Here is a 25,706-nt window from a genome sequence, read left to right as displayed (position 1 = left end):
TACTGTTCTGAAGAGTCTGCTCCGATGAGCCACCCAGAATTGAGGTGCTAGGGACGCTGTCCCAACCAGCAAGAATGAAGGCGAGATAGACAACTTAACATTAAGAAGTTATGTACCTACCATAATGTTCCATGTTAGTTGTCTTCTTCTCGCCTTCTTTCTTGCGTCCCACCCTCCATCCCTCTATCCTAGTAGACCGAGAAAAGTTCCTTAGGCTTCTTTATCACTGGCTGAGTCTTCTCTGGCTATCCCTTCTGACTGTCAGTCTCTCCAGTAGTTTCCTGTATCCTGCTACAGTTACTGTATTATCATGATTACTATTATTATTATGTCTGTAGTTAGGTTACCAAACGAGATCTGGGTATCTAGCACCAGGCATCATGGGATATAGGAGGGGGCCTCGAGCCAGTAAGCAGCTCTCGCGCTTTTGAAGATGACCGAGTCAGAGCCGAGGATCGGCTCCGAACTCAACCAGCAAGAAAGAAGGCGAGAAGAAGACAACTAACATGGAACGTTATGGTTGGTACAGAACTTCTTATTCCCCCTCCTACTCCACCTTTCCAAGAGGAACCACTGGACGATACTGCTGCAACCAGACCTGGTCACACAGCAAGGTCTGTCTCTCCATCCCTGTCTAGCCTCTTAGTCTCATTCTGTGGATGATAGAGTTCTGATCCCTTCATGAGTTTGAGTGGGTGGTCCAAGTCTTAGCTGGGAAACCTACTACCAGAACATCATACACTGCTGAATGGAAAAGATTTTCTATTTGGTGCCAAAAATGCAGCCAGGATCCAGTGTTATCAGAGGTTCCAACTGTCCTTCAGTATCTATGCAAAATATTAGTCTGGTTTGGCTTATTCTTCTCTTAAAGCCAATCTGTCTGTCATCATTTCCTGCTTGCCTCTTGACCCTCCTCTTATGTTGAGGATCAAGGGCAAACTTTTTTGAGGAGAGCCTTACATCTTAAACTGCTAAGAAAAACTGTTTTTCCTCCTTAGGAATCACCACTTTGTGCTCGAAAAACATATATTGCCTCTTTTCAAGCCAGCATCATCTGCCACTCTAAAATTTTCTACCTGGAAAACTTTTCTTCTTTTGGCTGTCACTTCAGCTCAGTGTGTCTGAACTTCAGGCACTCATGGCTATTCTACCTTATCTCATTTTCCGTAGGAATAGGGTGACTCTTGGGGCCAGCCTTCCTTTCATGCCTATGGTAGTGAATGAACTGTATTTCAGTCAGGCTGTTCACCTGCCTTCCTTTTTTTTCCCTACCCCAGAACGGGGGGTGGGGGGACAGATTCGGCACTCCGTCGACATTCACAGGCAGCTGAGGTTCTGCTTGGAGAAAACTAAAACTTTCAGAAAAACTGACCAACTGTTTGTTTCCTTCCTGCTTTCCAAACTGGGCCAGCCAGTCTCAAAGCAAAGCATTGCATCATTGATATCAAAAACATTCTCTTTGTGCTGCATGCATTGTAGCAAATCTTTGCCTTCCTGCCCAAAGGCAAATTTTCCTTGGGCAGTGGCCTCTTCTGGTGCTTTCTACAAGAGTGTTGATGCCAGGTCCATCTTAGAAGTTGCCATCTGGTCCTCCGTGCACACCTTTTCCAGACATTATAAAATTTATACTTTCTCCAGGTCTATGGTTGCCTTAGCTAGATCTGTCCTGACTGGGCTTCTGAGCAGTTTATCTTCTCTTTAGCCAGCCATCCCTTCTCTATCTCCTTCAGCTATGGGAATCTCCCATATGTTAAGAATACTACAACAGTACTCTCATTCAGGGCATAGTGCAATTGTGTAAGAACTTACCATAACAGTAGATGTCCTACTGATCACCGTTGAAGTATTCATTCCCTCCCGCCTTCCCCTGTTCTCTTCCTTGACTCCAGCATTACTCTTTACTTCACTTGTGAGCTATCCCCCAATACCTTTTTCAGGGAAGTTTATTTACTTGTTCCAGCTATGCCCCTCCTATCTGACCAGTCTCCTCTCTCAGTAGTCTTCGGGCAGCTGGCTTAGAGATGGTCTGAGGAACTCATGCATATGTCCGCCTGTGTACCCCGACCCATATGAGCTGAGGTCACACGTCATATGTATGCCCTCGGGAAGGTGAAGCTTTGGTACCTTGGCCGATGTCAGAGGATGAAATTACATATGTTAAGAATACAGCAACAGTGATCAGTAGGACATCTACTGTTATGCTAAGTTCTTACACAACTGTACTTTTTTCTTGTTATAGGCTCTCTAAGTTTGCCAACAACCATTTCTACTTTCTGTTGCCTGAGTCATTGTGCCAAAAGGTTTTGCACTGTGCAGTTAATATTGAAAAACATTTGCTTAACAGCAGTCTTTCTAAACTCATGCATATTTTCAAGGTACTCCTTTATTTTCTGTTCATCACTCTGCACTTTCACCTCTTCTCATTCTGTGAGAGTTCCCTTATTTTGTAAGACTTTTAACCTTTGTCAGCCTCTCTAAATAATCCTTGTTACTTCTTGACCTTGTCTCTTTTTCTTTTATTTCTGGCATATTTTTAAACTACACTTTCATTTTATCCCACTCGCTAGCTGTAATTTCTGGAGTACTTTCTGTCTTCTCTAATAACTCCTAAATAATTTCTACTACCCATTCCTTAAATTCCTGTCTTTTTAACAGGTAAGTGGGAAGCGGCAGTGTCTCCTTTTTCCTTCATTGCCCTGCATTTTTTATCTTAGTAGTTATTGGCACATAATCTGAAATAGTTATTGAATGTGTCAAATTTCTCAATTAAATGTACATGATCCTGTGAAATATAATTTCTATCTAGTCTAGCCAAGTTATTGTACCCTGTGGAATAATGTGTAATATTTCATTAACAGTTCCTGCTACTGATTTCATGTCTTCCATACCTAATATTTTCATTAATTTCTTCAGAAATCTACCCACTATTGTTATATTTTCCCTTGTAGCCCCACCCCGATACATTTTCTTTTTTGCAAATCAAATTTTAGTCCCCGCCTATAAGTAATATTCCCTGCTGCAAGCTGATTATTTCTCCCTAAATTTTTTTAACTTCCATAATAGCAGTTTTAGCTATAATATAAATAAGAAGTCCCCATCCTTTGCCAGTAGCTCCTTAACAGGTTTGCCTGTATTATCTTTTTTTCTCATCTTCTATCACTATTGGAGCTCCTGTAGCAATTGTATAAATAATCCTGTTTCCCTTTGTTCTTGATATTCTGCTGAATATCCATCCTGAAATCCTTTCTTTATTATATTCACATGCTCATTTCTTTCCATGTGCATTTCCTGTAATATTACTGTTTGCGCTGTGCATTTCTTAATATAATATAAAAATTCTTTTCTTTTTGTCTATACCTGTGAGACCATTCACATTCCAAGATAATGTGGAAAGTGTCGCCAATATGTCAGGAAGTAATTATTCCCACTTGTTTGTTATATACGACTGCTTTTTTAATGTATATTTCCAGCTTTTGTGATACATGTACCCACTAATGTTTGGCAGGTTAATCCTTTATACAGTTTTTTTTTATCATCAATGTTGTAACCTATGTCATATTTTACAATATTTTTTGTTTTAATGAAAATCCTTAAAAAAAAAAAAAAAATTCCCAAAACAATCTTCCAAGCACTATTGATCCAGGAGGACCTTGATGGTGGGTGCAGCTGCCTTTTATTTTTTTAATCTCAGCTCATGAATGAGGAAAGAAAGGATATTGGACTTGTTTGAATGTTAAAAACATAAAAAAACAGCAGTGCAAATGTCTCAAAATCTTTTAATAAAATTGAATAAAACACAGCCGTACATTTAGCTACCAGAGCATTTTTTGTTCTTGTTTTATTTGTTTGAATGTTCACAGACAACTTGGATACTAGAAAGCAAGAACAAAGACTTTCCGTCAGATCAGCTCTGTGTGTCTTTCATGCCAGGCAAGGAGGATAGGGCAGTTTCAAGCAAACATTTTCTAGGTGGCTGGCCAACTTGCAGCCCATTCTACCAAGACAGTATCCACCATAGGTAGGTACTGGGCTATCTGCCTGAAGGCATATATTAGCCTAGCCACGTTGTGCGGTATTCACCGCCCCTTTGGTTCTATTGTTCATAGGTAGGTACTGGGCTATCTGCCCAAAGAAATAAACAGCCTCTGCAAGGCTCGAACCCAGGACGCTGCACACCATAGACAGTGATTTACCACTGCACCATGTCAGATATGCACCACAGTTGTCTTCTTCAAGAAAATATCAACAGGGTGTTATCTGTGCAGGAGACGACTGGACCTCTATGCACATCATTTTTTTCAAACGCTGCAAGCTGAGTTGTCCATCCAGGAGCAAAGCAGGATGCACACAGTGTTGCAGTCCAGTAGTGCATGCTGTAATAGTCAGATTCCCATGGGGGCAGATAAGGAATCTGCATATTTGCTAAAAATACATGTATAATCTTGCATTCAACGACAAGGAGAAAAACTGGATGCAGTGGTCATTTGTTTTTCAATTAAAATAAGTTACATAATATTTTTAAATATTTTAAACAACTATATACAATATTTACAATAGCCTGACTTTCAATTATATACACTGTATGTTATTCAATTATATACACTGTATGTTATTAAATATAGAATTAACAGATCTGTTATCAAAGATACAATATTGATTATTGCAGAGTGTCCAACAAAAATATAACTTTCTTCCAAGGATTGTTTACCAATGGCCTGGGATAGATTCGTAGTTCTTTGATTTTTATTTCCATTAATGCAGTTGTCTTCAGTAAAGTATTAGATTCTTCCAAGGTCGGGAGGGTGTATTTGAATTCCACCTTCTGGTCACGCATTTCCTAGATATAGCAAGTATTGTCCATAACAAATACATATTTGTCTTTTTCAGGTAGGGACCTTCATTTACATTTAGAATAATTAATACTTTAGTTAAGGTAAAGGATTCATTAAATAAAGCTTGTAAAAATTATTGATTCCATTCCAGTATGATTTAATTTTATTACATTCATAAAAAATATGAATCCAGTCTGCTTTATTTGACTTTTCATACCTCCAGCAAAATACATTTGTATTAGTACTGATCTTTTTAATTTTATCCGGTGTTAAAAATGCTCTATGTAAGTATTTCCAGTTAAATATTTTCCAGTACTGTGTGTTAGAGGTGTAATTAACTGATAGTAAGATGTTCGTTTTAATTTCTTCTGTTAACTGCAATGACTGACCTTTTGTTAAGAACTGCCAGTATGATGGTTTGGGAATTGTTTTAAATGTTGTTAACTCTATATAGATTTGAAATGGAATTTTTCTTTTCACAACTATTATATATAAATTTATACAGAAAACTTATTAGATTTGGAATATCTTTAAATGAGGAATTATTAATTAATCTGCATAAATCTTGAGTGTACATTAGAATGCTTTATAAGGTTAACCAGTCCTGTGTTGGAATATTGTAAGCAGTTTTTATCATATGTATAACTAAAACATTTAATTTATTTACACATTGAAACCAGCATAAGAATCCATTTTGTTCCCAGGAGGTTATTGTTTCCCTGTATATTTTGTGAGGAAAGTTATTAGTGATGGTAAATGGGATTAAAAGGTCAAACCAAAGTTTTAGATCTATGTTTGCGTTGATAAGTTTCCTAAAGGAATTGATGTAATGATTAATCAGTGTGGTTTTGTTGTATTATATTGTATACTTATGCATAGTATGTACCAGGGTTTGTTTGATTTGTCTATTAAATTTTTTTTTAACAGATTAAATTCATTTGTTAATATAGCCATTGTTAATTCTTTCCAATTGGCAAAATAATTTGGGTTTATCCAGTCTATTGTAGTTTTAAGCACAGATGCTTTTATATATGTTTCTATTTCTGGGAAGTTCAGTCCTCCTTGTTTTGAGGGTCTAATGTGATGAGTTAGAGCAACTCTTTTCTTTTTGGGAGACCATAAAAATTTTATTAAACATGAGTTTATTTCTTTAAGAATGCATCTTTCAGGAATTAACTGTATTGCTAATGCTACATATAGTATTTTAGGCAATAAGACCATTTTTATTAATTGCAAACTGTCTTCAAAAGTTAATATAATTTTGTTCCACTTTTCTATATTTTTTATTGTTTCAATAATGGTTTTATAATTTATTAATATTGTTTTGTTTATATTTTTGCATAACACTATTCCTAAATAATTTAGCATAAGTTCTTGTTTTCCTATGATGGATTTATCTGTATATTGTAGTTCTTTTTTCTTATTTAAAAATAAAAATTTTGATTTTGATCTATTAAAGTGTAGACCTGAAATCCATTACTACTTCTAGCTCTCCTAATGACTCTCTGGAGTTTGATAGATTTAATAAAATAGAGCTAGTAAGGGAGACAGCTAGAAAGGTGCTTGGTATCAGATCTGGACAGAGGAAGGACGACAAGGAGACATGGTGGTGGAATGAGGAAGTACAGGAGAGTATACAGAGAAAGAGGTTGGCAAAGAAGAAGTGGGATTGTCAGAGAGATGAAGAAAGTAGACAGGAGTATAAGGAGATGAGGAGCATGGCAAAGAGAGAGGTGGCGAAGGCTAAAGATAAGGCATATGAAGAATTGTATGAAAGGTTGGACACTAAGGAGGGAGAAAAGGACCTGTACCAATTGGCTAGACAGAGGGACCGAACTAGGAAAGATGTGCAGCAGGTAAAGGTGATAAAGGATAATGAGGGAAACATACTCACAAGCGAGGAGAGTGTGTTGAGGAGATGGAAAAAGTACTTTGAGGGGTTGATGAATGAAGAGAATGAGAGGGAGAGAAGGTTGGATGATGTAGGGATAGTGAATCATGAAGTACAGTGGATTAGCAAGGAGGAAGTAAGGATAGCTATGAAGAGAATGAAGAATGGAAAGGCTGTTGGCCCAGATGACATACATGTGGAAGCATGGAGGTGTTTAGGGAAAGTGGCAGTGGAGTTTTTAACCAGATTGTTTAATGAAATCTTGGAAAGTGAGAGGATGCCTGAGGAATGGAGAAAAAGTGTTTTGGTACCGATTTTTAAGAATAAGGGTGATGTGCAGCGCTGTAGTAACTACAGAGGGATTAAATTGATCAGTCACAGCATGAAGTTATGGGAAAGAGTAGTGGAAGCAAGGTTAAGAAGGGACGTCATGATTAGTGATCAGCAGTATGGTTTCATGCCAGGAAAGAGCACTACAGATGCGATCTTTGCTCTGAGAGTGTTGATGGAGAAGTACAGAGAATGTCAGAAGGAGTTGCATTGTGTTTTTGTAGACTTAGAGAAAGCATATGACAGGGTGCCTAGAGAGGAGTTGTGGTATTGTATGAGGAAGTCAGGAGTACAGGGTGCCTAGAGAGGAGTTGTGGTATTGTATGAGGAAGTCAGGAGTGTCAGAAAAGTATGTAAGAGTTGTACAGGATATGTACGAGGGTAGTGTGACAGCGGTGAGGTCTGTGGTGGGAGTGACAGATGCTTTTAAGGTGGAGGTGGGGTTACATCAAGGATCAGCTCTGAGCCCTTTCTTATTTGCAATGGTGATGGACAGGTTGACAGACAGGATCAGACAGGAGTCCCTGTGGACTATGATGTTTGCAGATGACATTGTGATCTTTAGTGAGAGTACGGAACAGGTGGAGGAGACCCTGGAGAGATGGAGATATGCTCTAGAGAGAAGAGGAATGAAGGTCTGCAGGACTAAGACAGAATATATGTGTGTGAATGAGAGGGAGGATAGAGGAATGGTGAGGATGCAAGGAGTAGAGGTGGCAAAGGTGGATGAGTTTAAATACTTGGGGTCAGTAGTTCAGAGTAATGGTGAGTGTAGAAGAGAGTACAGGCAGGATGGAGTGGATGGTGAAGAGTGTCAGGAGTGATTTGTGACAGACAAGTACCTGTAAGAGTGAAAGGGAAGGTCTACAAGAGGGTAGTGAGACCAGCTATGTTATATGGGTTGGAGACAGTGGCAGTGACAAAAAGGTAGGAGTCTGAGCTGGATGTGGCAGAATTAAAGATGTTAAGATTTGCACTGGGTGTGACAAGGGTGGACAGGATTAGGAATAAGTATATTAGAGGGTCAGCCCAGGTTGGAAGGTTTGGAGACAAAGCCAGAGAGGCACGATTACGTTGGTTTGGACATGTGCTGAGGGGGGATGCTGAGTATATTGGGGAAAAGGATGCTAAGGATGAAGCTACCAGGTAACAGGAAAAGAGGAAAGCCTAAGATAAGGTTTATGGATGTGGTGAGAGAGGACATGCAGGTGGCTGGTGTGACAGAGCAAGATGCAGAGGACAGGAAGAAATGGAAACAGGTGATCTCCTGTGGTGACCCCTAACGGGAACAGCCAAAAGAAGATGATTATGATGATCATCAGCAAAAAGCATTATTTTAGATATGTACTGGTCATAGACTTCTATTCCTCTTATTCTTGGATTATTGTGTAGTATTTCTGCAAGTATTTCTATAGCCAAATCAAATAAAGTAGCAGAAAGGGGGCATCCTTGTTTAGTACCTTTTGTTATATGGATTGATTCTGAGGTAAAAGGACTTAATTTAATGTAGGCTAAGTTATTAATATATATTTTTTTTAGTAATAAAATGAAGAAAAGAGGAAATTCAAATAATGCTAAAGTTTTAAATAGATATTCCCAGTTGAGGGAATCAAAGGCTTTTTCTATGTCTATTCCGATTACAAGTGTTTATCTTCTTTATTCACATAATCTATAAGACTAAGTATCCTTTTAATATTATCATGTGTGTGCCTGTTTTATAAAAATCCAGTTTGATCATTATTAATTGTCTTTGAAAGTGGGATTTTCATTCTGTTAGCTAGTATTGACATGAATATTTTGTAATCATTATTCAGTAATGATATACGTCTGTATGAGTACTTCCGCGGTGGTGCAGCGGTAGCGTTGTTGCCTCACAGCAAGAGGTTTTCCCATTCGATTCTCGGCTTTGGTTGGGAGTGCCTTCTGTGTGGAATCTGCATGTCCTCCCCGTGGTCGAGTGGGTGTTCTTAAGACATGCGTTGAATGGGCTTGCCTTCATTGAAGGTTGGGCATCGGGCTGGCAACTCGACACCATAAAAACCAACTGCCAATCATTAGCAGACCGGAGTTCTGCTGTGGCGACCCCTAACTGGGAAAAGCCAAAAGACAAACAACAACAACAACATATGGTCTGTATGAGGTCCAAAGGTGTGATGGTTTATTATCTTTTAGAATTGGTGTTATGAGAGAATATTTCCATGAGGGTGGTATTTTTGCTTCTGACTGGACTTCTAGCAAAATTCTATGAAAAAGGGAGATTACTGTTGAAGGGAAGAGTTTGTAAATTTCCTTAATTATACCATCTATCCCTGGAGCTTTGTTAGATTTACTTTATTTTATCTTGTCAACAGTTTCTTTGTAGAATATAGGTTTTTGTAGGTCTAGTTTTAAGTTTTCTGGAATTGTTTTATATTGATAAGGTTTGTATCTAATTTTATTTGGTTGGTATCTAAATCTTCTTTTTTGAAGTGTTCCATATAATGGAACTGAAATGCTTCAAGGATGTCTCCTGTATCTGATACTTTTTTCCCTTTTTTTCATGATATATACTACTAATGTTATTTGCTTTAGATTGTATTTTAATTCTTGTAGATAAGTTATGTAGATAATTGGGGGAGGTGGCTAATGAGTTTATTTGTAATTTTTCCAAGGCTAGACAAGTTTTATGTGTTAGAATTTCATTATATTTTTTATTTATTTCCTCTATTTCTTTTTTGACTTCTGAAAAATTCTGATTTTTTTTTTAGATTTTGCTGTCAAGTGTCTGGTTTGCAAGTTTAATGATTCAGATTCCCACTCTCTAACTTTGTTTTTGTACCAGCTAAGGGTCTTATCAAATAAATAAGCTCTAATGAGTCCCAAACCATGACTCTACTGATTTCTGTTGTATTATTAATTTCAAAAAATAATTGTAGTTCTGACAACATCTAGGGTCTGAATTCCTTAATTTTCGTGATATATGATGGAATTCTAGTTGAGAGGATTAAAAGTTTAAACTCTATTTGGAACTTCATTATCAGAGAGTCATGATCTGAGAAGAGGCATAGAACTATTGAGAAGTTGAGGATTTTTGTTTGTAAGTCTTGAACTATGAATAATTTGTCTATTCTGGTTTGCGTTCCAAATCTATGGTCTTTATGGGAAAATAATAAGGATTTATTATCTTTTACTTTAAAAGTGTCAATTAAATGAAGTGAATCAATCCATTTTTTTAAGGATTTTGAAATAGTTGCTATGCAAAAAGACTTCTTGGTGGTTTCAGAAGCTTCTAAGATACAATTAAAGTCTCCTCCCGGTATAAGATTTCCTTTATAATTGTTGGAAATAAAATCTAAGTATTTCTTTACCGTTCCTTCTCCAATTCCTGGGAACCAATATAGATTAGCTAAGGTCCATATTCTGTTATTAAATTTAATTATAACAAATGCTAGTAGACCTTCTTTGTCTTCATATTTATAAATAACTTTGGAGTGATTATGTTTTTCTTCCAGAGAATCGATACTCCTTTTGTCTTTGTTCTGAACGGGGATTGAGCTAAGACTGTATAGTCCTTAGGGTTCCAAATAAAGCTATAATTAGTCTTAAAATGCTTTTCCTGGAGAAATACTACTTGTGCCTTATTTAGATTTAAATATTTTAGTAAGTTTGATCTTTTATTTGCATTATTTAAGCCATTAGTATTTAATGATAAGAAAGTTAAATCCATTTCAAGTTATCGTTGGAAGAAACTTTTTGTTTCTTTTTTTTTTATTTTGATTATAGTAGTTATACCATATTCTCTGATAACACTGGATGTTATTTTTATGTGTGTAAACTTGGGAGTGTAATTTAATGTCCTTTCTTCTTTAAATATAAGTAGGGTAAAATTCTGGTCAGGCTTTAAAAAAGTGCTTCTATAAAACATTAATTCTAAAGTATCAAATAAAAGTAAATATGAATTTGCCATTAAACATGGAATGAGTGTCATTCTTAATCCAATCGATAAAGATAGATCTATTGGATTATCACTCATACCTTTAACCAACAATATCAACTGAGCTCCATATGTTTAATTATTATATGGAGAATTTTCTTAAGAGATATGAAATTCTATATTATTCTGTTATTGTTCTATAGTATTTTATATATTAGGATGGAATGTTAGTAGTGTAAACAATTGTTATGTGGACTTAGAGATCCCAAACGTCAGATATGTCATTTTGGATAAATTAAATGCAACAGAGGAGCATACACTAAATAAGTCAACAACAAATAGATTATTACTAAAATAATTTGACTAAAAGGACTCTACAGGAGACAATGAGTGATTACCAATGAAATATGAATTTACTGTAGGTGTACTGTCTTCCTTTACTTTCCCACTCTTCAGCTCACCAGCTTCAACTTACACTTATGAAATGACATGGTTTATGAGTGGCATCCTGACTCAGAGTAGAGGTGCCCTTCATTCCGGTGTGCAGTGCTTTTACATATTTATAGATTTACAACGCAGAGTCTAAGAATGAACTATGATCACTCTGACAATTCCCATCCTGCATGGGGCACCTCCTGCTTCCAGAATGGGCAATCACATCAGGTCTAGAATGAATGTGAAGGTATCTATATGGTAATCAAGACTTACCTTAGGTAAGTATTAATCAAATAGTATTTAGAGCATCTTAGAGAGTTCTCGGGGCAGTTAGAATACTCTTAAGCCTCTCCTCCCTTGGCCAAAAACAGAGATTTCCCTTCCCTTTCTTTCCCTTGTTTTAAATCAGTACTAATAAAAAAATTCAGCAAACACAGGTAAACAGAAATAACATTCAGTAGTCCGTCTTGTACACAACTCACAATCCATTAAACAAGTCAGTGACTAACATCACTTTAGTAAACATTATAAAGACAAATTAGAAATAATTTCCTAGCTCTTTAAATTTTCTGATAAAGCAAAAAGTTAACAATAAGCTATTTTAACTAGAAGTATAGAGCATTTAAATTTTTCCTTGCATGTATACATTTCTGCTTATATTGTAGTGTCAATAGCTGTCTTTGAAATCTGTACAATACAACTCATTCCTTTTTCAGTTCAGGTTTTGTTTTGTGATGTTAGTGTTTGATAGATGATATTGCAAAATGTTGACAGTAAGCTATTTTAACTGGAAGACTAAAATATATTTTTACTTTTACTGTAGTGTCATTCCGTGGTGGTGCAGCAGTAGCATTGTTGCCTCACAGCAAGAGGTTCTCCCTTTGATTCTCGGCTTGGGTTGGGAGTGCCTTCTGTGTGGAGTCTGCATGTCTTCCCCGCGGTCGAATGGGCGTTCGAAAGACATGCATTGAATGGGCGTGCCTTCGTTGAAGGTTGGGTGTCGGGCTGGCAACTCGACACCATAAAAACTAACTGCCAATCATTAGCGGACCGGAGTTCCGCTGTGGCGACCCCTAACCGGGAAAAGCCGAAAGACAAACAACAACAAAAACAACTTTTACTGTAGTGTCAAAAACTGTCTTTGAAATCTATGCATTACTTCACTTCTTTTAAGTCATTCATTTTACAGTTCAGATTATATTTTGTCAAAATGTCAGTAGCATTTCAAGGGTACATTTAATATTTAAACTGATATTTTAAATGAATAGCTGTCAGTTACCAAGTGAGTATGTACAGAGTGTGAAGTAACTGCAAAGATAACATGTTGCAAAAAGTAATATGTATCTTTTCATGTGCTCTAGAGACTGACCATTTCAAGTAACATAAAATATAACCTTTACAGTGCAGACAGCTGGTGAAATCAGCATGTTAAAGGGAGTAATACTTTTTAATCAAGCAGTTACATTTCAGTGCACATGTAGTGGGAACATTTCAGTTGTGTTTCCAGGAATATGTAATCCTGTGAGGATAAATCATAACATATTTACAAATAATCCTATTATGTATTTATTTTACCTTGTTTAGGTTGTTTTTCATTTTAATAACTAAACATTACTTTTTCTTATTATTTGTTATCTGTGAGGCTAAATGCACTTCGCAGATTCACAGTGTCTTTAGAAACTGCAGCAGTTGTTTACTGTTGCTATGGCAACGCAAATAGAATGTGAAGAAAGCTTCACTTCTTTTAACCAACAGTACATTTTTCCCTCTTTTTTTTATGTATTTGTTAATATTAAAAGGAAATAATTCAAAGAACATATGTACATGAATGGAACATTTCAGAGTTAATCATGAACATGTCCCCAGTCCCAATAAGCATAACAGTGACTATCATTAATCTAATAAATATTGTAATAATTAATTAAATTCACGATTCCAATTAGTCTACCTTAAAACTAGATTATTTTAAACTATGTGGAGTCTGCATGTCCTCCCCGCGGTTGGGTAGCGTTCGAAAGACATGCGTGCGTAAATGGGCGTGCCTTCGTTGAAGGTTGGGCGTCGAGTTGGCACCTTGGCATTTCGTAAAAATCTACTGCCAATCATTAGCGGACCGGAGTTCCGCTGTGGCGACCCCTTACCAGGAAAAGCCGAAAGACAAACAACAACATTTATCTATGTATAGATAGTGAGTTATTAAAGATATACAGACTATATTAGTATAGTAAATAGGAGAGAATTTAGAAAGGGAGACGAGATGCAGTTAAAATAAATGAGAAAAGAGAGAGAAAATACACATATACTATGTATGTTGATTTACAGTATAAATATTTTATGTGCTGTATAAACCCTCCTTCTGTGAAAGAAAAGTACCCTGTTTTACATACCTGAGGTAATGTGAAAACTCTCATGTGTCATCTATTTTCAAAAAATATAGATAAAGTTTCCAGTAGTTAGTTACCTTTGTATTAAAATTCCAGGCAGTAAAACTGGTCCTTTAAAGTAATGTTAAAGCAATTCATATCATAGTAGATGCTTTGAGACATTTGGCTGTAACAATATCAGTCTTTTGCTTCTTCTTTTTGACATCTGTCCAGGCATGTTTCTTTTGTTCTCTTGAGAGAAGGTGACATCCAATCCATATCTTCTGATAAAGTAATCACATTATTAGTTTTAATAAATGAAGAGGCTTCCTCTAAGTCAATAAAAGTCCTCATCTCGTTGGCATACGGTATTCTTATCTTAGATGGATATGCAAGTTGTGCCTTGATGTTATTTTGTTTCAGAATTTTATCATTGGCCACACTTTTTTCCTTTGTTCCATTATTCTAGCTGAATAGTCGTTATCAAATCTTATCAGGCTCTGATTATATTTTAGAGGTGCCTTCCTCCAAGCAGATCTTAAAATCAGTTCCTTGTCCAAGTATGAAAGAAATTTGATAATTATTGACCAAGGAGGAGAGTTTGAGTTAGTGGCAGGTTTCCCAAGAGCTCTGTGTGCCCTTTCAATGCCAAAGGAAAGTCCTCCTTTTAAATTTAAAAAGTCAGGGATCCAGCTTGATAAAAAGGAAATAATATTCTCACCTTCTGTGTTTTCAGGTAATCCGAAAATCCTGATGTTATTTCTCCTCTCCCCATTTTCCAAGTCATCTGTTTTATTAACCAACCAAGTGTTTTGTTTAAGAAGCAGTTCTTTCTGTGTTTCCTCTTCCTTAAGTCTACTTTCTAAGTCATTTAGAGAAACCTCTATTCATGTTATCCTTGTCTGGTGGTGTTGTAGCATTTCCTTGAGGATGTCAGTCTGTTTCTGACTGCTTGTTTTAAGATTTTCCAGGTTCTCTTTAAAATCATCCATCTTCAAAGACAACTCCTCCATCTGCTGTAGTTCCTTCTTTAAGGCAGCATCCTGGTGAGAATTCTTTGAGTTGCTCATTTTAACAAGTGAATATATCTCCAAGCTTTTTGACAGGAAATTATTTGTAAAACTTCACCAAAGTTTCTAATTATGTAAATTAGTCCTTTATCTGTAAGATTTTATACTTTGATGAAAAAAAAGAATATTTTTTCCTGACTTATTTAATTAGTTATATGGAGCTCTAAAATACTGCTGCTTTCAATTAGCCATTCAGGCTCCACCCTCTTGCAGTAGTCATTTGTGAAGTCTGTCAGACTAAAGTTTAACAAATATATCTGAAAGCTACTAAGCTTCAGTCCTTGAAGATTTTGCAGTCTGAAGACCAGAGGCATTATGTGCCACTGTTTGAGGCACCATGTACTTGTAGCATCTTCCTGTAAGAAAGCTAATAAGGTGTAAGCTGCTCCCACTTTTTGCTGACAGTTGCACCAAGACCTAATAATAAGGGAGTAGTCCATTTCCACTCTGGGAATTTTCAGAAGACTCTAGAAGTTAGATAGGAATGGACAGACTTCTGCTTGTAATATATTCCCAATGATAAGTAGTCTTACAGCAGCAGAAATATTGTTATTTAAATAGCTACTGTTATGCTGTGTAATTATACAACTGTAGTTTTTTACTGTGTGATTTGATGTCAGTGAGGACCCTTTTTGATGGGTCAGGAATGCATTCCTTCCAACCTCCTACAGGTCCGTGGTTCTTCCAGTTTGCCATGATTGTTGAAATCTGTATAAGATGGACAAAGTATGTGCTTGAGTGTTAGTATTTAGCAGTGTGAGTGCCAAACCTTTATTGTTGTTGATTTGTATGAGAGTGCTGACTGCTGACGAGGCAGGGAACTGGCAGACACAGGATATGAACTCACTCACTTTTTAACACATGATAGCAAGGTGGTCTCATAATGAATGAGCATCATCCCCTCAGTAGGCGACTTTCTGTGAAAAGATGCCAAATGCTAATTGCTGGAGAAAATAACTGAAATAGGACTCATCAAGTACAGATCTGCTGTAATTTATGTATGTTATTTTGTACTTTGTTGTCCGAGTTAGTACTGCTAGGCCAGTGACCTCTTTTTGGGGCAGACCCAAGGTATTCATGTTAAGGGAAATTTAGTCATGACCCCTGGGAACTTCCCATACTACTTTTGATGAGTGCCTTGGGGATCTCTTTATACACCTGAGCTACTGCCAGCTCAGGCAGATGAGGCCTCGGTGTAATATTTCTTCCGATCAGGTGGTACTGTAAAATCACATTTGCTGTTTTTATTGACATTGTGTGAATAATTGAAGAAGTACTTATTCATCAAATTCCTCACCATATTCCATCCCAAAGGGAAAATATTTATCAGCAAAAATTAAGAACTGTCAGAGTTATTAGTTAAAAATTAAATTATTTATTAGGTGTAAAGATAGAATGATTGCTTCTATCTGCTTGACTTCTACTTTTTCTGTGGGCAAAACTGACTTTTTACCTTGACATTCAGGTAGCAGTCATTTAGTATAATATGTGAATTGTTCAGGCAATTGTATTGTACTTATCTTTCCGTTGTAAATGCTCTGACCTTGTATGTATTATGAATTGTAATAGTAAGGGTAAAGTACAATTTTGAGACCATTGTTTGTTGAGCTTATTATATTACGTGAGAGATTGTTCTCCTGATCGATCCTTAATCAATTTCTTTCATCTTGTGCTGTTAGTAGAATGTCATCTGTATCCCAAATTTCTGTTTGATTTATTCATATTTTATTTGTATGTTTTATGTAAGGAAATGGACTCCTCATTTTCCAGTGTTGGGTCAAGGACGTTTACAGAATCCCACAGCAGGACTGTGGAACCAGCTTCCAGCCCTCTTCTTCAGATTGGCACTTGCACAGGATATATAGAAATGACTGTAAAGCTAAAGCAAAATGAAGCATTTCCCGGGCCAAAGGTAAGTGCTGCTACCTTGACTTCAGGTCTTGTAAGATTGTTTCTTTTGTAGTAAACATGACCAAAGAGATGCATTAGCAATGCACAAAGGGTCAAAATGGTGTGCTGTTTTAAAGATTTATTGTGGTGTTGTGGGTTTGTTTCTGTCAAGTTTGTGTCTTAAACCAGACAAGGGTTCATGGGTCTTAACTAGAAAAATGCACTTGTGCCTAGTGCTTTTACTTGGTTAACTCTGGTTGATAGATAAGTAAGAAACTAAATAAATATGTAAGAAAATTTTAAGTTTTGAATTTACTGTTTGGCTTGTACTTGTCATAGGGGAATTGTCAGAGAGAACATTTATATACAGATTAAAATCATGTGTGGTGTGAGGCAGTGTATTTTTCAAGGATCAGTACTGGGTTCATATTTGTTCACTTTTTATATAAAGGGCAGTTCTTTATTTCATGCTGTTTATTCAGGTGACATAGACTTTGGGAAGATAATTAAAAGCACCAGGGTTGTTAAGGATCTACAAGTGGCTATTAATAGCTTGAACTAGTGGGTCTGTGCCCTTGCTTTGGTTGTCAGTATTAAGTGTTTAACTTACGGTAATTTCAAGTTTAGAGAGGATTCCTAAGGTTGATGAATGAATTTAACGACCTGGAGGTGATGATGGACAGGATGTTGATTTTTGACTTAATGAGGTTTCAGAAAGCAGTTTCAACACAATTTATGTATACCATAAGACTTAAAATCAGAAGTCCGAAAATAATCTTCATCCTGTTTGTTAGTCTTCTGAGATGAAAGCTAGTTTTGGTAACACAGTTTTTCCTTTTTTGTATAGTGAAAATAATTTTAGAACTGAGTAAGATTTTGACAAGATATAATTTCAGTCAGTTGCTAACAATTGTTTTTATTTGTATTATTATACATATGTCATATCCTTCTGCATCACAGGCAGTGGACTCTTTTTTTTTTTTTTTTTTTTTTTCCAGAGGGCAAGTGCCCTTTACAGAGAGCATCATAAAAATAGATAAGTACATTTTTTTCATGTAAAAGACAACATGGGCTGTCATGGTCTCAAAAAACAAAGAAACTATTTTCTTTGATCATGTAAGCAAGTTAAAGGAGGGCTGATAAATGTATCTGTTTGTACAAGAATTGTAAACATGATAAAAGTTAAGATGGACATAAAGTAGAAATAAGAGCACAGTAATGCAGTTCTCTGAAAGGGTAGTTGATCGGTGGGATTTACTACCAGAGGATATCAGAGTGTGCAGTATTTTGGGAGACTTCAGCTCAGAAGTTTTTACTTATTTTAATGCGGAATATTATGAAGTTTAGTAGAGAGAGGTTTCAAACATTTGTTCTTGCGTGAAAGTAGTGTTACGATTTTATTATTTAAACTATGTACATCAAGTCCAAGTTTGAATCTTTGGTAAAACTATTCTATGATCCTATGTCACCCATCAGATCCGACAGCTGTGTGTGTGTGTGTGTGTGTGTGTGTGTGTGTGTGTGTGTGTGTGTGTGTGTGTGTGTGTGTAATATATATATAATAGATACTAGATACACACACAGGTCTACCTCAGAAGACTGAAAAACCAAAAGACTGAAAATTCAAAATATTGAATGTTGGAATTTTCCCCTTCTCCACTGTTGTGTGATCTTGGAGTTGGTATGTATAGTTAGCAGGGGGTGTTTAGGGTGCAACACCCCCCCACATGAGGAGTTCAGCGGGGCTTGCCCCCTACATTAAAATGTGTTCAGTATTTTGAATTTTCAGTCTTTTGGGATTCAGTCTTTTGGTTTGTCAGTCTTCTGAAGTAGACCCACACCCACACCCACAACACACACACACACACACACACACACACACACACACACACACACACACACACGTGTGTGTGTGTGTGTGTGTGTGTGTGTGTGTGTGTGTAGATATATATATATGTAGATTTTGTGTGTGTGTGTGTATGTATGTATGTATGTATATATATATATATATATATATATATATATATATATATATATATATGTTCATACTAGGCTATCTGCCCTAAGGCATTTATAAGCCTAGCCAGAGTGTGTTTGGCTTTTGCCACACATTTTAAATTAATTTTGCTATGCCCTTTTTCGAGGTTAGTATACTGTGCCTCTGTCTAACAGTGACACAGAAGTGATACCCGGGGTAAACCTACGATCTCCCATCCACTCATCAAGATTCCTCTTGAAGAGAGTCAATGAGGGACTCTGCCTAACCTGGACTGGGATTTTATTCCAGAGTGAAGGGAGCCTCTGGGTTATGAATCTGTCCCTCCAGCATGTCCTATTTATTTCAATGCTGAGGTTCAAGTTTCTCGAGCACGTAGCTTGATGGGATTTGGATTTTCTGAGGTGCAGCATGTCCATTAATTCCGGGTTGGACATGGCTTTATACATCAGGCACAGATCGTCTCTGAGCAGGCGGTATGCCACTGAGTAGAGCTGGAGTTTCTTTAACCGGGCAGCATATGGCATCTGTTTGAGCCCTTTGATCCTCTTGGTGAGGTACTTTTGGGGTCTTTCCAGTTGCTGCAGGTGTCTGGTAAGGTACATCCCAAAAGGGGCATTGTACTCAATTATGGGCCTGATGAGGGATGAGTAAAGAGGCACGATGACCTTCCCTGATCTAGATGTGAATCCCTTCATGATTAGGTGGGTTATATAAAATGTTTTTCTAACCACTTTGGCCACGTGATCATCAAATGAGAGATTATCAACTTGGGTCCCCAGATCCCTAATTACTTCTTCTGTACTTAATGGATTACCACCTATGTGGTAATTTGTGGGAACTTTGTTTTTGCCAAAGGGGATGACTATACACTTTTTGGCGTTTAGCTTGAGGCCATGGCGCTAGCACCAGTTGTCTGTTTCTATGAGGCCCTTTTGGAGGATGCTTGTGTCGGCTGGAGAGTCGATTATGGCGCCCAGTTTGCAGTCATCTGCGAACTTAGTCAGCCACAGTCCTTCCGTGTTGGCCTGTACCTCCGAGAAATATATACCGAACAAGAGAGATCCCAGGACTGAGCTTTGTGGTACGCCACTTGTAACTGGTTTGGAGTCTGACATGGCTCCAGCAATTCTAACCATGTGGGTTCTGTCCTTGAGCCAGTTTGCAACCCATCTAGTGACATAGGGGTTTATATTTAAGCTGGTGAGCTTATCTATAATGCCCGAGTAGGGTATTGTATCGAAGGCTTTTGCGAGGTCCAGGTAGGCTGTGTGGACCACCTTCCCCTCGTCAGTGGCCTTGGTGACTGTTTCAAAAAAATCAACCAGGTTTAAGCGGCAGGATCTGCCCTTAGCAAAGCCGAACTGGGTAGGATCCAGTGTCTGTAGGTCCCCAATATCCTTATTTATGAGGTCCACGATGATCCTTTCCATAGCTTTGCAGACCAAGCTAGTCAGGCTTATGGGGCGATAGTTTCCAGGATCTGTTGAGGCACCACCTTTGTGGAGAGGGACCACTGTTGCCGTACGCCACTCTTTGGGTACATATCCTGTAGTAAGGCTGAGACTGAACAGTAGTTTTATGTTTGGGTTTAGCTCTTCTTGGAGTTCATGTAGGATGCAGCCTGGGACACAGTCTGGTCCCATTGATGCTGTGTTTTTTGCTTTGGAGAGGGCAGCTCTTACCTGAGCATCTGAGATGTCGGGGGGGGCCGCACTCTGCTGGGATAGATATTTGCCCTTTTGGTGGGGGGTTTGCGCTGAACCTGTCAGCTAGGATGTTGGCAATGTCTGTGGGTTCGTGTATTTTTGTCATTTTGGACTAATTCTGAGCATATCTGGGAATTCCCACCCAGGTTCCTAACATAACTAAAGAAAGCCTTGTGATTATCCTTAGTGTCCTGTGCAATTTTTGTCTCGAAGCTGGCCTTAGACGATTTTATGAGTGCCCGTAGTTTTTTGCTAATACTGATCAGAGATGCCTTCCCTTTTTGGGATTTTGCTCTATCATGTAGTAGTTTCCTCCTTCTATTGTATAGTTTGTTTGTGGCTGGGGTCCACCAGACAGGACGTCTGCCTTTGGAGGATTTGGTCTTGGTTTTATTTGGGATTGCATGATCCATGCATTCCTGAAGGTGTTCATAGAATGCGTTTGTAAAGGATTCTGCGGTCTGGGCCGTATTTTCCACAGGCCCGGGGGCTTTGAAGGATTCCACCTCGGTTTTGAGGAGTGTGAAATTTGCTTTAGAGAAGTTTTTCACTGTGGTTTTCAGGGCAGGGGGTGGAGTCGGGATGTGAATATCCAGTGAGATTAGTTTATGGTCTGATCTTACCAGTGCGGGATACACTTCTGGTGTGGAGCATAGAGTCCCCATGTTGGTGATGATCAGGTCCAGTATGTTTTCCCCTCTTGTGGGAGTGGTAACAAGTTGTTCCATAGCATTTGAGTTTATAAATTCCAGGAACCTTTGGGCTAGGGTGTTGGAGCTAGAGTAATGCTCCCAGTCTATGTTTGGGTAGTTGAAGTCGCCCAATATAATGGTGTTTGGAGAGACCTTCATATTTTCCAGTGTTCTCAGGAGGGCCGAGTGGGGTTCCTGGGTTTGGGAGGGTGGTCTGTAGCAGGCTAGAAACTGGAAGGCAGTTTTACCCACTGTTAGTTGCACATGGATAGTCTCTGATGCTTCGTGCTGTGCCACCAACCTGGAGGTGTGGGTATCTTTGACGAATATTGATACTCCCCTCCTTTTGTGGTTCAGTCCAATTGTGGGGGCCGAAAAGCATGGTATGAGGTATAACCTGGTAGTGCTGGGGTGCTCTCGGGAGCCTTGAACCAGGTTTCTGTTACTGCACAGATATCGATGTTCTCCATGCTAAGGAGAGTTTCGAGTGTGTGCATCTTGAGGTTTAGACTTCTGGCGTTGAGTAGCATTACTCTTAGTTTCTTATCCCTTGTGATACCTATGGAGGTGGGTTTGTCTTTTGAGCCTTGCCTAAAAAAGGCACTATGGGGGTAGCAAGAGCCTTTGCCAATATCCGAAAGCCCAGGGGTGACAGGTGCAAGTATAATATATATGTATATGTGTGTGTGTATATATCTGTGTGTGTATGTATATATATATATATATATATATATATATATATATTTATATGTATATATATATATATATATATATATATTTATATATATATATATATATATATATATATATATATATATATATAGATATATAGATATATAGATGTGTGTGTATATGTAGATGTGTGTGTGTGTATGTATATATATATATATATATATATATATACACACACACACACACACACACACCATTTCTGTCTTTATCTCACTAGACTCCTTTGCATTGCCTAGTATGTGGGACTACTGTCACCTCAGTTTTAGTGTTCACTCTCTCTAGACAGTGTTAACTTGCCATTGTTATGACTTAGTTATGTTTTTTAGTTTTTCCTCTTAGTTACTGTGGAGAAGGGCATTTTGAAATGTGGCAGATGTGGTCAAAAAATTCTTCCCCACAATACTCATGACGTTTGACAGTGTGCCTGAGGCCAGAACAGATGAATGCTGACTTTGCTGTCTGCAAGACCTTTGAGCCTCTGTCTCTTTCAAGCCAAAGAAATAAGCTTTAAAGGGTTTCTCCCCTAAGACAGCTGGCCTTCCAGAGGAGACAAAAATAAAAAAAAGGACAAGGAAAGGGAGACGGATAAAGTAAGAAATGAGGGATCCAGGAAGCATAAACCAGAGGAAGTGGGTCATTCTGTAGCTTATAAGATTCCAAAAGTGAAACCAGTCTCACTCTTTGCTGGTACCAGTGTTGGCATGAAAGTTTGCACCTCACAGGTTCTAGAAAGTGTTGATTTTCATCATATTGATGATTGTTGCACTAGCCTTAGCTACATGCTGTATATCTTAACAAGGATATAACAGCTAACCAGATTCCAAACTTCAGGACAACTTCCATGTACTCAAACTGTCAGGCAGCTCTAGCTAATCTGACTGAAAGATAAATTTGGGCTTGAAGCCCTTCAGAACTATACTGCCTGCAAAGAGCATGCTCCTTTGAGGCTTTTGATGATTGACATCGACTTGTGCAGTCCCTTTGCTGGGCAGATAAGTTCCCTTTGGGGAAAACCTTCCATTTTCTTATTTGTATTCCTGTTTTATCACTTTCCTCTTTAGAAAAGTTACTTTAAAGCTAGGAGTGTTGTGTTTCAGTGTACTGTCATGAGACTGTAGCTTAATTTTAAATGGAGTGTTGTTTTTTTTCTTGTCAATTTTTTCTGTGGGGAAATTGTGTTTATTTTACTGGGCTAACATACTGTTATAAAGTGCTTTTACTGTGTTTTTCTTTCAAAAAAGTAAAGTGTATAGATTGGTAGTGTTTACCAGTATTTACTGCTTGTCTTCCCCAGGAAAGAGGCGACATTTTCAGCTTGAACATGGAACAGACTACCAGTCCTACAGTCTGTCTTTCCAGCCACAAAAAGAAAAAAAATTAAGCAAACAGCCTTTGTCACCACAATAGGCTAGCAATTTGCCTCAGCTGAAGGTGGGTAACTCTGCTGTGGTCATCTGTTGTACCTCAGACCGCTCATCATTTTCTCTGGATTCCACTGGTGTAACACCTACAGTCACTATGGACCAGGGATTAGCTGCATCCTCTATTGCTGTTGAGGTCCCCTTAGTGGGCAAGGTAAAGCCACTCTTGTCGGTCCTGGTAGGGCGAACACGGAATGTCTGCTTGTTGTGTTAGAATGCTGTACCCATCCCTGGGGAAGCTGCAGCTGAAATTAGTAACACAGTTGGCTCCATTTTTCCTGTCAAAAAGAAACAAAAAAAGCATGTGTCTACCCTTCCTTACATTTCTTTGTATAGGATTAGTTTATTGGATGGGGCACAGGGTTTAATTCAGGCTGTTGATCCTTTTGTAAAGTAGTTTCTGGTAAAAGAAAGTGTTTTTTTTTTTTTGTTTTCCTGAAGAGATTCAAGATTCTGAATCTGACCAAGAAGATATAGGGATGGATCCATTTTTTCCTCAGATTTTTGATTGAGAGGAGAACTCCGTTTCTGATACTCCTTATAGGGGTTTCTCTTTCTTGGAGACATGCTAGAATGTTGGAGAACACTGAGGTTTCTCAGCCCCTAAGAAGAATTGTATGAGTTAGAGAAGGATTTTCCAGATCCTACACCCATTCCTCATGTTCTCTCTTCCATAGGGGTATTTGTATAACTGCCTGCAATTTTCCTGATAGTCTGGCAGCTGTCCCTAAAAAGGCAGGTAGAATGTGTAATGTTCCTCAATCTTTTAAATTTCTACTATTCCCAAACATAACCCTGCAGCTATAGCTCTAGTTGATCACACTGATTGTAAGTACCTAGTCACTTCCAATGCTGCTCTTTCTAATAAGGATGGGAAAGTTATTCTTAGGTATGGATACACTTCTGCAACTCTTGATTTACAGAATTTGAATTGTCAGGCTCTTATGTTAATGTTTGTTCAGGCTAATTGTGAAAATATGAGGAATGTTTTATCTACAATTTCTTCTTTTGAGGATAATTTTGATTTAAATAACTTAGTTTCTTCTGTTGCACAGGTCACACTCATTGTTTACAGTGTGTGTATATGACCCTGTTGATACCTCTTCCAGGGCTGTGGGCACTGGTACCTTTTTGAGGAGATATCCATAGTTGCATTCTCAAAACCTCCCAGATGATGTTAAACATGAGATTTTAAATTCCACCTTGTATAGAGATTGTGTTTGGACCCCTCTGCTGCAAGAGTGATCAGAAAGTGTGATGAAAGGGGCAAGCTAAGCCAGGGATCTCTAAGATTTTTCAGCCCTCCTTTTCCAATGAATTTTCTATCTCCTCATCCAGTTTTGGCAGAAAGCAGAATAAACAGTCTCAACAAAATACAGGTAAACAGACATTTGTGAAGAAATGGCAAGGGAGCTCCAAAATAAGTCTTGAACTGCCCAAAATCAAGAACAGTCCAGCAAGTCTAAATGAGTGTTCAAGAGACCTTGTGACCTACTCCCACCCTGGCCCCTTTTTTTCTTCTTCCAGAAAGTCTGAATCTCCATTTTTCTTTTTCGCAACAGATAATTTCAGAAACATGGGTTTTGAAAATCATTCTTCAAAGTGGGGGAAAATTCCTCCTTTTTAGGGGGTAATTCCTCATCCTGCAGATCAGACTCTTTTGTTTCTACTTGTTCTTCATCACATTTTGTTCCAAGAAGTGATAGAACCAGTTCCTCCTTCCCAGGTGGAGAAGGGATTTTAATAAAGCATGTTCCTAGTGCCAAAGAGAGAAAATACTTGGAGACCAGTTCTGGATCTTTCTTTCTTAAATTTGTGTGTGATCGTACCCAAATTCAAAACTATGTTACTTCCCAAACTGTTACCCCTCCTTCCTCTTTCAGGTTTCCCAGTAACACTAGACTTAAAAGATGCTTAGCACATCTTTATTCATCTGGACTTCAGATGTATCATAAGGTTTTGTGTATCTGGGCCACATTATCTGTAATGTGCCTTACCCTTTGGACTATCCACTGCACCAAGAATATTCACAAAGTGTCTAGTTCCAGTTATAGCTCATTGCAGGTTACAGTGTTATCCATGTTTTTCCATATTTAGATGACTTGCATATCTTTGCAGTGTGTTTCAAAATGTCAGGAATCTGTCTCTTGGATGAGAGCTCTCTTACACAAGCTAGGATTCCAAGAGAACATTCAAAAGTCTTTCTTGATTTCCTCACACAGGATTGTGTTCCTGGGATATCGTCTTGATACTTCAATTCAAAGAAGTTTTCTTTCGCAGGAAAAAATAAATTTATAACGTTTTCCACTCAGACTTCGGTCACTGAGAAGGGAGTACCTCAGGATCTCAAGGCTTCTGTGGATGTTCTTCATGCTTCACTGTTGCAGTCCTGACTTATGGGATGTTCTTCGTGTTTCACTGTTGCAGTCATT

General features: G+C 37.9%; 1 protein-coding gene across 1 annotated transcript in view; it reads left to right on the top strand.

Moving 5' to 3' along the window:
• Positions 1 to 25,706, top strand: part of ATG2A (autophagy related 2A) — a 2,853,001-nt gene that overhangs the window by 506,613 nt on the left and 2,320,682 nt on the right. The window contains exon 6 of the mRNA XM_044075772.1: positions 16,582 to 16,746. Within this exon, the coding sequence (XP_043931707.1) occupies positions 16,582 to 16,746 (165 nt within the window). The remainder of the gene's footprint in view (positions 1 to 16,581; positions 16,747 to 25,706) is intronic.

This window comes from Protopterus annectens, chromosome 6.part1 (assembly GCF_019279795.1).
Source record: "Protopterus annectens isolate FY-2018-M chromosome 6.part1, PAN1.0, whole genome shotgun sequence".
NCBI lineage: Eukaryota > Metazoa > Chordata > Ceratodontiformes > Protopteridae > Protopterus > Protopterus annectens.
The sequence above is the reverse complement of the archived record's forward strand: the minus strand, read 5'-3'. Positions and strand labels throughout refer to the sequence as shown.